The 15,102-nt window shown below is 49.9% G+C and overlaps 1 protein-coding gene across 1 annotated transcript; it reads left to right on the top strand.

Moving 5' to 3' along the window:
- Positions 1-1,068: 1,068 nt before the first annotated feature.
- IL10RA (interleukin 10 receptor subunit alpha) lies at positions 1,069-14,805 on the top strand. Its single transcript, XM_037505360.2, has 7 exons — positions 1,069-1,141; positions 3,140-3,260; positions 3,822-4,015; positions 4,902-5,071; positions 5,689-5,839; positions 7,204-7,325; positions 10,805-14,805. The coding sequence occupies exons 1-7, from the start codon at positions 1,075-1,077 to the stop codon at positions 11,729-11,731; spliced, it is 1,752 nt and encodes a 583-aa protein (XP_037361257.1). The 5' UTR covers positions 1,069-1,074; the 3' UTR covers positions 11,732-14,805.
- Positions 14,806-15,102: the final 297 nt, after the last annotated feature.

The following is a 15,102-nucleotide window of genomic DNA, read 5'->3' on the forward strand; positions in this document are numbered from 1 at the left end:
CTCTTCCACCCAACTGCTCTGAGTGTGGCAACAAGAGCTGTCCACTTAGGTGACTAACCGTGTATCCCACTGGGCACACATCACTCTCCACTCTCCATGCACTGGGGCCTCCCTGACCTTCACTGACCATCATCATGAATTAAGGCCTTGCTATTCCCAGTGGAGACCCTCAGACACAGGATGGGGCTTCCCCCACCCCCATATACACACACACTCTTTAGCAGGTGGCACATCCCACAGGGAAGCCGACCACGTTTATCTCCCATGCTGTCCCACCTTGGGTGCACCTGGAGTGAAGTCTCAGATGAGCCAAGTGACCCAGAGGTGGCTGACGATGAGTTACCCCGTTCTCTAGGCTTGTTGTAACCCAAAAGAAAAAAATCGCTCTAAAGGCGAGATTTCAGGACAGCAAAGAAAATCAAAAGGGGTTGGGAACCGACATGGGCACTCCTCCAAAAATATTAAGTCAGGAAGAGGACTGCCTGCTTCACCATTGGTTTTACTGAGACCCCTGCACTAGGGCAACACCAAGACTCACACAGACACCCAAGCACCTGGGACATCACCTTCCCCAAAGCTGACTCCGGGGGCCAACCCTCCTCATCTAGCAAAATCAGTTCTGAGAGTCTCAACCCACCTTCTGCACCCAAAGCGAGGTTACCTACACCTTGTCACCTGCACTGCACCCCACCCCTCTCTCTCCGGCCCACCCCCACCCCCGGACCGCTTTCGTGGGGTCGCGCTGGGCTCCATCAGGCCCAGGGCCTGGGAGAGCGCCTCAGGGCGCCGCACCCGTCCCGGGACAGTCACGTAGGCGCCTTGCGCGTCCATCCTCTCCACCCGCTGGGGTGGTGCGCGCTAGGCTGCAGGTACCCGCCGCGCATCCGCTCCGGACTCCGGAGCCTCGGAGGGCGGGGACCTCGAGGCCTCGCCCCCCGACGTCAGCCGGGCGGGAAGCAGGCGGGGCCGGCGGCGGGACCTTTCAGTCTGAGCCCTAATCGCCAGGGCTGGAGGCCCGCAGCGAAGCTTCGGCGAAGCTTCGGCTCAGCCTCTGGAGGATGCGGCGCGCCTAGGATGCTGCCGAGCCTGGTTGTGCCGCTGGCGGCGCTCCTCGGCCTGCGGCTCGGCGCCGGCGCGCACGGTAAGGACCCCCGGCCCGGCCCTGCCCTGCCCTCCGCAGCCCCCCGCGCTGGGCTGCGTGGGTGACCAGACCTGTCTCTCAGCCGTTGTCACCCCTACATTAAAGTCGTGCGCCCCGGGGAGAAGCCGGTCTGACTCCCTGCCCTCTAGAGAGGGGTCCTTCTGGCGAGCCTGGCTCTCGTGCTCACCAGCTGTAGAAATGGAAGAATCTGAGACTGAGCGAGCGGTGGGCAGGTGGGCATAGGGAAGGGAAATGACTATCGGTCCCCACCACCTGCCACCACCAACTCACTGCCCACCCACCTCCTGGCAAATCGTGAATTTCGTCTTGCTTAGTTGTTTCAGTTCAAATGATGGACTGCTCCTCAAATGATGGGAACGACTCTGAGCCCCCATCTGACTCTGCTTGCTGTCCCCGCTCTCGGTCACTGCAGCTCTTCTCCTGACTCTCACCTGACACCCCCGTCTGATCATCCCTGCTACTTCTTCAGCCCCCAAAGTGCTCCCTCTGCCTGCGCCTCCCCCTGCTTACTCCCACCCCGCACCCAGCAGTCCTGGAAAGTTTCTGCAACTACGAAGTGTAAACCCCAGGGAGAGAGTGAAAGGACCAGAGGGGAGAGGACCAAGAGCAGAGGCAGCGAGGGGGGCCTGAAACCGCGTCGGTGTGACACGAGAATACAAATTAAAACTCACAGTCAGTCATTCACATGACCGGAATGTACAGACCAAACACCACAAAGACGGGCTGCACTTCTCACTTTCCATGTTAATGTTTTGAAATCGAGACACAGACTTGAGAATCAAAGACCGTATAAGAAAAAAAGTAAGAGCCAGGGACAGCTATACTTTCTAAGTAAGAACGAGGTAGGGCCTGGGAGGGGAAGCAGCATTATTAGGGAGATGAGGGGACCCGGGAAGCGGGAGAGAGTTGCTGTCAGAAGAAGAGACAGAGATTAAGGGATTAGGAAGGAAAGAAGAGAAACTGACTGAGGGAAATAGCCTCAGCTGCTTCATTTCACCAGAGCAGGAGACTTGAAATGGGTGTATTTACTGTGTTCTTACACAAGGGGGTTCAGCTCGGTGAGGTTTAAAAATGTGTCCGTGCTACCCTGGGAAGTGTGAGTCTGAGGCTCCTGAAGCTGCATTTCCCTTAGTGAGTGGCGGGAGGCTGGGGAGGAGGGAGAGAGGAGATGGGGGCGGGCATTGGTATTTAGTGTCTCACCTCAGACCCACAGGTGCTACCTTCTTGTGCAAAGGTGCTCAGCACAGCCTAGAACCAGAGCTGCTTCATTCTGTGTGTCCTCATGCAGTCTGAAGTTGTGCACGGCTATAGAAGCCCTTCTAGAAACTGGGAGATGGGGCGAGCACCCAGCTTGGGGTTGCACAGGGGACCTGCAGAGAGAAACAAGCAGATTTATGCAGGATATCTGTGTACCCAGAAAACACCAGATAGGGGGCCTTGGGCTGGAGCCCTATGCTGGCACCAGGGTGGACACCAGGGGCAGGGATGGGGTCAGGGCTGGAGGGAGGGCTAGTGATTGGGCACTATAGTCCTCTCTCTCATCCCTCATTTTCTCACCAGAGATACATCAGACCCAACCTAACTCTTTTCAGTTACCACTTCTGCTTCTGATCCCGAGTAGTAGAAGATAGTGATTTCAGTTCACAACACTAACTCTGGAGTCAGACTGGTGGGGCCTGGATGGCCCCTGCAAGGCCCTGCCCAGCCCCCATGGGCTCCACTGAGCTTGGGCAAGTCATTTAACCTTTCTGAGCCTCCATTTCTTCTCTGGAAACATTGAGACAATAAGTACCCACCTGAAGGACTGGTGTGATAATTAAATGAGATAACATACATAAAGTACTTAGCAGAGCAATGGACTTATAGCAAAATACTCAATAAATGGGAACTGCTAGATATTTGCTACCATCACCATCATCATCTTCATCCCTGGGGGATGGGATTTGCTAGCTGTGCTACTGACACTCTTCTCCCCAGGGACAGAACTGCTTAGCCCTCCATCTGTGTGGTTTGAAGCAGAATTTTTCCACCACGTTCTTCACTGGACTCCCATCCCAAATTCATCTGACAGCACCTACTATGAAGTGGAGCTCCAGAGGTAAGGAAAGGGGAGGGTGGGGAAAGGAGGTGGGTGAGGGAATGGGTGGGCCATCCCCTCCTCCCCTGGCATGGGAAGATGACGCCTGCCTTGTTATTGAAAGGACACCAGAAGGAACCAGGCATATAGCCATCAGTTGCCAATTACTCATGAGTCTCACGTGCTGAGCACTGTGCTGGGACCTCTGGGGTGAGGAAGCCAGAGTATTGCCTTTACCCTCAAGGTTTATCTGGGATGAGGAAGGCAGAGTATTGCCTTTACCCTCGAGGTTTATCCATCTTATTGGAAAAAAACAGGAAAAGCATCAAGAAAACCCCAACCACTGCAAAGGCAGGTGGCAGAAGGAAGAAATTAGGTTGTGTTCCAGGGCATAGCAAAATTTCCTGGAGAGCCAGGATGGGAGCTACTCATATTCCAATCTGAGAGTCTTCTAGACCATGGAGAAATTGGCACAGGGTCCCAGAACCAAGGGAGATCCTCCTGCAATTAGATGTCTTGGACTAGAGGAAACACTCTTGGGGTTGTACCCTCATGGGCGCTCTCTACCCTGATCTCTCCCAGGTATGGAACAAGCCACTGGACGCCTATCCACAACTGCAACCAGACCCGGATGTTGTCCTGTGATCTCACTATGGTGACCCTGGACCTGTACCACATGTACTACAACATTCTTTACAGAGCCAAAGTCCGGGCAGTGGATGGAGGCGAGCACTCCAACTGGACCATCACCAACACACGCTTCTCTCTGGATGATGGTACTTTTCTCCCTCTGAGTTTAGAATGTGACTTTTGGAGTTCTCTCTAGTCTAGAACTTTTCTCTGTGTTACCACAGCTGGGCATGTCAGCTGGCTTCCCGGTCAGGGACCTAGTTGCCTAAGCAAGCTTGAGTCAGGACTGTGAAGAAGGTTTATATGAAAATAGCCAAGTTGTCCAAGATTTAAAAGGGAACTAGAGTTGTTTATCCTACAGCAGAGAAGTCTTGGGGGTGAGATACAGCAGCTGAGTCACGAGGCTTGTGTATTTGGAGGGATGCAGGAGAGGAAGCAAATCCGTAAGCACTCAGCACAGGGCAGCAAGCAGTAGACAGATTTTGAATCACATCCTCCCCATTTTAGGGATAAAATCCCAGGAATCAAGGTGTGAGATTTTGAAGCAGGGAGGTGCTACTGAAGAAAAAGTAGGAGTCTCTCTCTTTAGAAATAAGAAAAAAGAACCCCAAACTTGATGGGATTCTCTCATTTCACAGATTGGGACTGATCGGGTTTCCTGTGAAGGGGGGAGGGGAGGTGGGGGGTGGTGGGGTGGGGAGAGCAACCTGCTCTGCAGAATCCAGAGTGAGAACCAATGGCTTAGGAGGTCACTGTTCCCCAAATGCCTACCTACAGGCCATTGTTCAGCTGGCTGCAGAAACATTACCTGGGTGTGTCTTTACAGTAGATGTTTCCAGGGCTTGGCTTCGAAATTCAGATTCACTGGGTTTTCAGTGGGCCCCTGCATCTGTATTTGTAATGTGCTCCCAGGAAGTCTGTATGTTCTGCTGGGCTGGGAACCTGTTTCCCAGACTTTGGGGGAGTAGGGAAAGCTTGACCCTGGAAATCAGGCATGAGAGGGGTACCTCATGGTTTTGTCTCCCCACTCAGTGACTCTGACAGTTGGCAGTGTGACGCTGGAGAGGCGCAAAAGCTCCATCTTCGGGATAATCCATCCCTCCAGGCCCAAGATCGCCCCTGCAGGTGACACATATGAAAGCATCTTCCCGGAGTTCCGCGAGTATGAGATTGAGGTTCGCAAGGTCCCAGGAGACTATAAGGTAAGGTGTTTCCCAAGGCTGTAAGACCTGGGGCTTCCCAGGTATTCCTGTCACCTGGGCTGGAAGCACCTGTTGTGCACCTTCTGGGGAGCTTTGTAGGCAGAATAGAGGGGAGTCATGGGGGTGGGAGAGGGAGCAGAATGAGCCAGTCCTTAAACCTGTGCTCCCGCCAGGTGGCAGGGAAGACACTGCCATAGGTGCCAGGTACCTCATGAGACATTTTATAGCTATTGTTTCTGACCTCCTTGCAAGTGAATCTTTTGTTCCATTTTAGAGATGGGGAAATGAGGCTGGCTCCAGGAGGTTATGTAATTGCCCAAGAACACCCCCATAAATGGGAGATCTGGAAAATCTACCCTCTTTCTCCTCCACCAGTTAGTCCCAGCCCCTTCTGAGAAGGTCCTCAACTTCTACAAGCACTTTTTTCTCTTTTAATACAAAATAAATCCTGGCAATCACTCAGATCTTGGGCTGCAGTGATAATATAGGGTTTGTTATCTCAGAAAAAGAACACTGAAGGTGGCTGAGGAAGGTCACCTCTAAGAGCCCCTCCAGCTCTTGCTATTGTGTGCCATGAAACAAGGTTATTTTGTTTATTGTTGTTGTTTTCATTTCAGTTCCCAAACAAGAAGGTACAAGGGGAAAATTTCAGCCTCCCAACTGCTGGAGAGATGGGAAAGTTCTGTGTCAAGGTGAAGCCATCTATCAGCTCCCGAACAAACAAGGGTGTGTGGTCCATGGAGGAGTGCATCACCCTGACCCCACAGTGTGAGTCCAGCAGGGCTGCTGGCTGGGCAGGGATGGAGGCCAGAAGGACATTCCAAAAAGAAAACCCCTGCAAGGGCCACCAGTGCCAGGCATCATGCCAGATATTCCCCACTTAGCTGTGCATCCTCATGCCACCCTGGGCAAGAACTCTGATTGTCCCCCTTTTAGAGATGAGACTTGGTGCATGGAAGCAGCTTCCAAGGGCATGGTGGCAGAGCCAGGCTTCATGATTCTGTGGTGCTATTCCTGAGCACAAATCCACTCCCCAAGCACCCCTGCCATGCCCTGTCAGCTATGGTACCTCCTGTTTGTTTCGCTCCTTTGCTGTATTTCTTGGGGCTGGGGGCACAAAGGTCCTTCTCCCTACCCTTACTCCCCTTCAAAAGAAGTAGAACTGAGCTAACTCCTGGCCACAGCTGGTAACATCTACAAATACAGTGCCAGGCTCTCAACTGGGAAGAGGGGTGGCAATAGAGGCTATGAAGGCCACAGTCCTCCTGGACACCGTCTTACAGCCTGGCTGGGAAGATGGGATGCTCGGTGAAAGCTACAACTAACAGCTCTGTGAGGATGCATATGGCAAGTGCTGGTGAATCATGTCAACGGTCAGTGTGCCAGGACTGCCCAGTCCAGTGTGGACAGGGTCTGGCAAAGACCAAAGTGAATTCTTACATTTCTACAATACATTTCCACCTACAAAGGACACACAAGTTCAATGCCATCATGCCTCATTCTCATTCAAGCAGAGTGAGAGGCCACCAGTGTCAGGCAGCTTTAAGAGCTATTAGTACATTCACCTCTGATGTGATAACTAGTTTTGTGTGCAGGCCTGGGCTCAAATCTCAGCTTTATGAGATTATCACTTTTGGTAACACATGTCACCTTGGGCAAGTGATTTGACCTCTCTGGGCCTCAGGATCCTAATATTAGGAATGATATTATTTACCTCTTAAGGTCATTAGAAGGATCAGAGAACTAAGCACTTGGCAGGTTATAAACACTGTATGCTTTACAACATCTGATGTAGTGGTGCTATTATTTTCCCCATTTTACAGATGAGGAAATAGTCTCAGAGAAGCTGAGTAATTTGTCTAATATCACAGCTAGTAAGTAGGGGAACTGGGACTTGAACTCTGGTTGCACTGCTCCCAAAGCCTTTATTCTTACCTGCTGGCCACCTGCCTCTTACTCCATGTAAGTCCTGAGCAAAGAGCTGGGAGCAGCATCAAGGCGTCCAGTGAGGGAATCCTGGGCAGAGCCAGGAAGTGCAGGCAGGGATTCCCCAGAACCTAGACATGACTAGAGATGTGGCCTAGTTAGCCTGGGAGGATCCCTAGGCCACTTGCATCTCTCTTGGCCTGCAGACTTGACCGTGACCAACCTCAGCATCTTCTTCATCTTTCTGCTGCTGCTCTGCGGAGTGCTGTCCTACTGCTTGGTCCTTCAGCTCTACGTGCGGCGCCGCAGGAAGCTGCCCACTGTCCTGGTGAGTCTTTAGGGGGGCCAGTGTCCCACCCTGCCCAACCACACCTCTGCCGGGGGCAGGGAGCGCCTCAGTAGGCCCTTCAGGCCTGACTGTTACCCGTCAGGCTCTCTCTATGCGGACCTGTATGTCCTGTATTTTCGCCGCTATTTTTTTCATGCCAGTTTTGCCACAAACATTTTGCCTATAACTAACTGACCACAAGGCAATTTTCCCATAAAAGAGAAAAGAACTAACTGGTTGACAGTGGGTTTCATTTCTCCATTGATGAAATAAGAAACCAACTCTTTGCAACAGATATACTATCATTTTCTAATACAGTAATATGTGATGTAAATTTACTCTCTGATTTCGTATTTCTAGTAAGCTTGATCACCAAAAAGTACGCCCCCCCCCAATTTATAATACTATGAACGAATGAAAGACTTGGGAGACAAGGGTTAGGTATAATCTACAAAAGAAAATCAGTTCTTGGGACTGTATTACCATGAATCTGCACATGTTTGGTTTGTAAATGTATTCGATGTACTTTGTATTTTCTGCAATAGATCTGTATTCAAATATTTTATATTTTGTCTTCTTAATTTTACAATTCATTTTTCATATTTTCCGATGACCTTTTAAATATTCCTCTTTTCTTTTTCATTGTTTTCTCTTTTATGCAAAATTGCTGTAAGGCTAATTAGTTCTGTGACAAAAATGCTTGTGGTGAAACTGTTAATGGCGAAATTACCCAGAATGAGATGGAGGGAGGACTTGAACACAAAGCCCAGGGCTGAGATTGCCTTCCTGTTAGTAGTCCCAGCCATTTTGTTACTCTTTACTAATAACTAGCCATGACCAGCTCCGGTGTGTTAGTACATCTTGAGCAAGTACAGTTACCATCTTATTTTACATGTGAGGAAACAGGGCCACACAGCTACTGGCAGAGTGGAAAGGGGATGCTGGAGCACAGAGGTTCGTGGAGGCGCCTGGATCTCCGACCCTGCCAGAGTGTCTCCTCTTGCTAGGCAGTGCTGACAAATGCTGCATTTGTGGTCAGCCAGCCCCGAAACTCCACTTGCTGCCTGGTGCAGTATCATCAGACCTCAGCCTCTGGCCCGGGATTCAGACTGTATCAAAGCTTGTCTCCCATACCCTCGACAGCTAGCATCTTTGTAAGGGCAGAGGGCTGGGCCTGGAGACAGGGGTCTGAGGGAAGTACACAGCTGGAAGGAGACTCTCCAGAGGGATCCCAGAATTTCTAGAAAAAATAGAAAGACACAGACCTCTGAAATTATTTTGAGTAAGAACTCAAGGAAGTGGGGGGTAGGCCCCCAGGAGAGAAGGGGGTAGGATGGCCTGGCCTGATCCAAGCCTTTGTCCAGGCCCCCCCCCAAAAAAAAAAAAAAAAAGAGCTATGTTCTGAGCTTTGGTTCTCCTGCTGTGAGTAGAAAGGTGTGGGAAGACTGAGCAGCCCCTACAGCCTCAGTGATTATAAATTTCTTCGTTGTATCTAGCTGAAGTGTTTACCTTATTGTCCTTTCTCTGTGCTCTGGAGAGTATTCCTTGGCCTGTTTAGCAAGTACTTTGAGCATAATCTAGGATAGTGGTGGGCTAGAGATGAACACACAAGGGGCCTGTCCTCAGGAACAGGTAACTGGAAAACGGAAGGGTGGGGAGGGGGAAGGGAGGTCCTGGCACATTGGATGGGAGATGGTAGTTTTCTAGACTAGGAAAGGCATCTAGGAAAAAAGTAAACAAGGTGGCAGTTATACCAACTACTGAGCACCTACGACATGCAAAACTTGGTACGGGAAGAAGCTGACTAATGTAGCCCCTGGTCCCAGGGGGCTTGCTTGTGGGCCTTGTGGACAGCCTAGGTTGAAACTTAACTTTAATGCAAACGAGTATAACAGACATAGATGCATCAAATGCCAAGAGTTGACAGCAGTTCCTGGGTTTTTGTTCTTTCTGTTATTTGGAGCACAGATTTGAGTTGTCTTTGAGAGTATTTTCTTCCTTAAGATAAATACAACCCAATTCTTTTCATCTAAAGGTCTTGGTTATTACTAACTCTATGAATACCTTATAGCGCACAGTGTACTTTCCAACTCATTGGCTATTCTCATTTATTAGCTCCTTTCATCAGCTATTTCAACAATGTATCAAGCTTAGTATTGTTGGATAAGTGGAGACTTCAAATCAGGACAGTTGAGTACAACTTTTGGGTTTGTTCTTTGCTGCTCTGTAACTCTGGTTTCAACTTTCTTCACTAGGAAGCAGAAATAGTATTTTCTTGGAGAATTACTGGAGAGAAAAATTCCTCCACTGAGTACCTTCTATATACCAGGCACTGTTCTAAGCATATAATATAATACGCTTAGAACATGAGGAAGCAAGTACTGTCATTATTTCCATTTTATAGGTGAGACACTAAAGTGCAGAGAGGATAAATAGTTTAGCTAAGGTGATATACTGGTAAGTTGCAGAGATGGGATTTGAACCCGAGCAGTCTAGCTCTAGAATACCCCTTAAATCTCCAACGTATAACTAACTAGGAGTGGAAACTGCTTTTGCCAGGATGGTTAGGAAGGCCTCTCTGAGGAAGTGATGTCTCAGCTGATATCAAACAATCAGGAGGATACAACCATATAAAGCACTGAGATATTGGTCCATCCAGATGGAGTAGCATGTCCAAAGACCAAGACTATACTGTGGTGACATGTTCTGGGGCAGAAAGAACACCAATGTGAAAGAGAAGAGCAGCAGGGAGAGGGATTAAGTGACTTCCTTGGAAACTCAGCAATTAATCAGCAGCAGGTCCTCCTCAGCTGCTATGTCTGTCTGTTCCACCACTCACACAGTACAGCCACCCTGTGTATGTGTGTCACAACTCAGCAGAGGAATTAACTTGGTGTCCTACGTCCAGCTCTGTTTAAAAAATGAAATGGATAATATGGGCTAAGATAGGACCAGATGGAATAGATCATGGTACACAGGCAGTAATGATAAGTGTTATTTTGTGAAACTGACTTAAATTATTCATATATGTGATATATTTTAAGGCTATTTACATATATATACACACACACATATATTTATATATCAGCTATTACATAACACATTTCTTATTTTGGGTCACAGTCAAAAAAGTTTGAAACACACTAGTAGATCTACCTGGATCTAACCTACTCTTAGGTTTGAACCGCACGAGGATGGAGCCACCTAAGAAGATTCTTCACTCTCCCTGTGATGCCATCTGGCTCTGAGAGTACTGCTTTCTTTTAAACTGGCCTGAGCCAAACTGAGAATTGCATCAGGCAGAAAACTCCATTCTGAAATGAAACAAGAAGAACATGTTACAGTGTAATGCAGACTCCAGATTTCCCTCTGTTGGAGTGTACCTCCGTGAGCTTGCTGTCTGGACCCATAGCCTCACACTCAGGTCGGTTCCTCCAGGAGACGGTCCCACGTGTCTCACTCTGTGCTCTTCTCCCTAGGTCTTCGATAAGCCCAGTCCCTTTGTCCCGAGCAGCCAACTTTCCTGGCCAGAGACCCATGTCACCATCCACCCACTGGACGAGGCGGCCTTCCCCAAAGTGTCTCCAGAGCTGAGGAACTCGGAACTGCATGGCAGCACGGATAGTGGCTTTGACAGTGCCAAGCCATCCCTGCAGACTGAAGAACCCCAGTTCCTCCTTCCTACCTCTGACCCCCAGGACAAGGAGACTATGAGAAAGGGGGCACCCCTGGAGCTGGAGAACAACTGCAGTAGTGGCAGCAGCACCAGCACAGACAGTGGGATCTGCTTGCAGGAGCACAGCCTGTGTCCCAGCAGGGCGCCCCACTGGGAGCCGCAGCAGGGGAGCAACAGCCAGGGCCAGGATGACAGTGGCATTGGCCTAGTCCAGAAAGCTGAGGGGCAGCCTGTGGATATACAGGGCAGCTCAGCCTTGGCCCATGTCAGGTCCCCAAGGCCTGAGGTTCCCGAGGAAGAAGACTCAACCGCAGTGGTATACCAGGGCTACCTGAGACAGGCCAGATGCACAGAGGAGAATGAAGCCAAGGCAGACTGCCTGGAGGAAGAATCCTCCTCAACAGATAGCCTTGGCCCTGAATTCCGGACATGCCTGGATGCAGAGGTAGGCTGGCCTTCACCAGCTCTGGCCAATGGCTATTTGAAACAGGGTGCCCTAGGAATGACTCTCGCTCCTTCAGGGACCCCAACTGAACAGTGGAACCACCCAACTGAGGAATGGTCACTTCTGGGCTTAACCAGTTGTGGCGACCTAGGAACTTCTGACTGGAGCTTTGATCCTGTTCTTACCCCTCTGGACTGTGTGGTAGCTCCAGGTAGTCTCCTGGGCAGCTTTGACTCAGAACTGTGCGCCCAGCCACTGATCTCCAGCCTGCACTCAAACAAGTGACTCAGGCTAAGGAGATCCCAGAGGTTAGAGGTAAAACATGAGGTCAGTCTGGGCACTTTCCTTTGAGCCCAGTAAGGATAGCCAGGTCCAGGAGCCTGGCCATGGTCCCCATGACAGGAGGAGGCTATTTGGCCAAATTAACTCAGGGAGTGTGGGCAGCCTTGCCCGGTGTGCATAGTGCCCTACAGACTGGCAGAGCTGGGAAGAGAAGGGCAGGGACCTCCTTTCTTCTTGAGACGAGATTCTTCCTGTGTCAGAAAAGATTTCTTGCTCAGGGGAGTCATGGAGTTTCAGAATTGTGCTGACACTGCCAGGCGAAGTCAGCACAGATGCAGGCCTGAGATGCAGGGAGCTGAGACTCAGAAGGTGCTCTGGCTCAGAACCTGTCCCTCTGGGGATGTCTTGCGTCCATCTGCAGACAGCTCACTATTTCCAGCAAGTGGCACTGAGGCATTTGAAGTGACTGGGCCACTCATCATCCCCACCCAGCTGCCCCCATCATCTTGCTGACAGTTCTACAAAAACCTTGGTTGTTTGTATTGGTCAGAACTCAACCCTTCAGGTGGCCTCTGGGCTTGGATGCATGAGTCAACCCCAAGGGTCAGGGGTGGGACCTGCCCTCATGTTTGCTACTAATGTCCAGCTCCAGACCCACAGGATAGGGCCCTGGGCTGGGATCCCTGCTGTCAGTGCTCAGCTGTGTGACCTTTGCCTAGCTACTTTCCAAAGGGCCTCGGTTACCCAGGCTGTGAAATAAGGACTGAATCTCTAGTCCTCCATGCTGGATGTTAACCTGGCTGGTGTCTGGGGTGACATTTCCAACCCAGTCTGACACTGGGCTGGGAGGAGGTGGGCTGCGGAAACTATGTCTACACAGCCAGCTTGGTTCTCACGCGGAGGGCTTCCAGATCTAGCAGAAGCCATGGTATCTTGCCCAGAGAGCAGCCAGACTCAGGCCAGAAAGGGCAGGTGGGGTCCTGTTTCCCCAAAGCCAGTTTATAGCCTGTAAGCAAGAGGCTGGGAGTGGTGACAGACCTGGGCTATGCCCCTGAGCCATCACTGGCCTTTCTCTGGGGCATTCTGGGAACAGACATTCCAGCCCAGGGAATCAGCCAGGACCCTCCCCACTCTTCCAGGAAGTCCTTGGATCCCAGTCTGATAACAACTCCTTCTGGAAACAGGCTTGAGGGAGGATTCCTCAGGGTTCCCTTGAAATGCTTATTTATTTATATTAATCATTTATTTATTGAAGTAGCAGCAGAGTACAGTGAGAGAGCTCTGGGTATGTCAAGAGCCTGGGAGTTCTAGTTCTTACTCCACTTTTCTGGTGTTTGTGACCTTGGGAAAGACCTGTAAAGCCAGAAAACAATTCCTGACTTGTTTCTTTCATTGGGTTTTGCAGCTCCACTGAGGTGGAGGATGAGACTGTGCCTCGAACACAATGCTCTGTAAATGAGTGATGCATTTTTTAAATTTCAATAAATTGTCAGGACCACATGAATCTTGTGAACCAGTCAGAGTTCAGATGACATGGTGGCTGGTGGAAGCCTCGAATTGTTGATGATTGAGGATGATAATGAATAAGATGTGATGTCACTCACTTTGAGATAACAGGACTGAGGATTCCAGCTCACATCTGACAGAATCGGTACAAGTCCTCCGGCTAATATGTATTATTTGTGACCTCGGGCAAAATACCTTTCTTCTCTGAGTTCCAGTTTCCTCCCTCATACAGTGGGAATAACCTCCTCCAGAGGTTTAAATGAGGCCATACATCCAGAGTTTAACTAATTGTCATTGGCTTTTAAAATCACAAAGGCAAATGGACAGTTTTTCTTGGAAATGGGGAGTGTGAAAGAGATCATGAAAATGTCTGAAATGAAAGTAGATAATGACTAACATAACATAAAGCAGTGGCTAGATAGCACAAAACATAATGAAAAGGATAATGAAAATGTATGGTAATAAAAGTATGTGTAGAAGGTTCTTTCAGAATTTTGAAAGGAAAACATAAGGTGGAGAGTGTAATACCATGTTTTAGATGTCAACCCTGTCAGCCTCTCCCTGCCAGGAAGACAGCAAACCTGGAGCAAGGTTGCCTGCTCCCCTCCACCTGGAGGTGTGTCCCAAGGGGACATCTCATAAGTGCGGAAGCCATCAGCATTCTAGTCTACAAGCAGCCTCTTCCTTCCAAGAAAAACCACACGTGGGTTTGAATCTCTCCGCAAACTCAGCCCAGCAGGTGGAGCAAACCCAACACCCAGGGCCTGCATCTCCAGTACACTTGGCTCCTTGTCCCAGGCTGGATCTGCCAGGAGGTGACCAGGGACGCCTTGTCACGTTATACTCGTATCATCTCAGAATGGCTTTCACCCTGAGAAATTACCCGGTTCCGGGGAAGCGCTGATCCTATCTTCTTCGGAGAACTTGACTAATACCACCCCATCTGAGACCTGCTCAGACTTTTGTCCCCAGAGGATCCCCTGTCAAATTGGCCAGCTCCTCCTGGAAATGAGTGTTGGAGATGGCTTCTGTCCCAAGGAAAATGTCCCCGAGACTGCTTGATGAAGACTGGCCAGAGGTGAAATAGAGATTCAGAAAATGAGGGGAACCTTGCTCACGCTTATGAACAGGGGTGGGTTTGGTTGGAAAAGACAAAAATCGGAACAGCTCCTAGGGGAGAATAGAGTCCTGGGACATGGGCTCTGCGAGAAGGATAATGAGGGGGAGCTGGAAGACCTGTCTCCTCAGCCTCTGAGCTGCTCTCAACAGCGCAGCACAGCCTGGGCTGAGAGAGAAATTCCAAATAGCCAGGCAGTGATATCCTTCCCGCCTTCTTAGGAATTTGGGTTAAAGTCCCCAGCAGAAAGCCCAGATTGTTAAACTGAGTAAGCTCCTTCAGGGGCTTTTCCAGGCTGAGGAATGTGTGGTTTTTGCGTTTCAATGAGCTAATGGAACTTCCTCTTAGTAAGGGGACTGGGGAAATAGGCCAATATTGACCTAAGAGGAAATTCTATTGAACTGTGTTTTCCCAACTTTGTAAAGAGCTGTAGTGGAAGTGTCTGCCTTGTCTTTCCCATCAGGTCTCTGGCCTGCCCCACCCCACCCTAAGACACACACCCCCACAGAATATTCACTGCTCCTAAAAAGGTTGGGTCCCACCTACAGGGCTCACATGGGCCTGCTGATTGGACATTCTCTGAACCCCACACATGAAGGTCAGAGAAAGAGGAGCTATCAGCTGTGCCCACCTGGGGCAGCACACTGGAAACCAAATGAGAGGTTTAAGCAGTTGGGGCTGATTTTTATCGAGCCCCAACCTAAAGGACACTACGCAGTGGGAAGCATGACTCATCCATTTCCTGTAGTGC

The sequence above is a fragment of the Talpa occidentalis genome, unplaced genomic scaffold, assembly GCF_014898055.3.
Source record: "Talpa occidentalis isolate TD23 unplaced genomic scaffold, MPIMG_talOcc4v2.1 talOcc4.12, whole genome shotgun sequence".
In the NCBI taxonomy this organism is placed as follows: domain Eukaryota; kingdom Metazoa; phylum Chordata; class Mammalia; order Eulipotyphla; family Talpidae; genus Talpa; species Talpa occidentalis.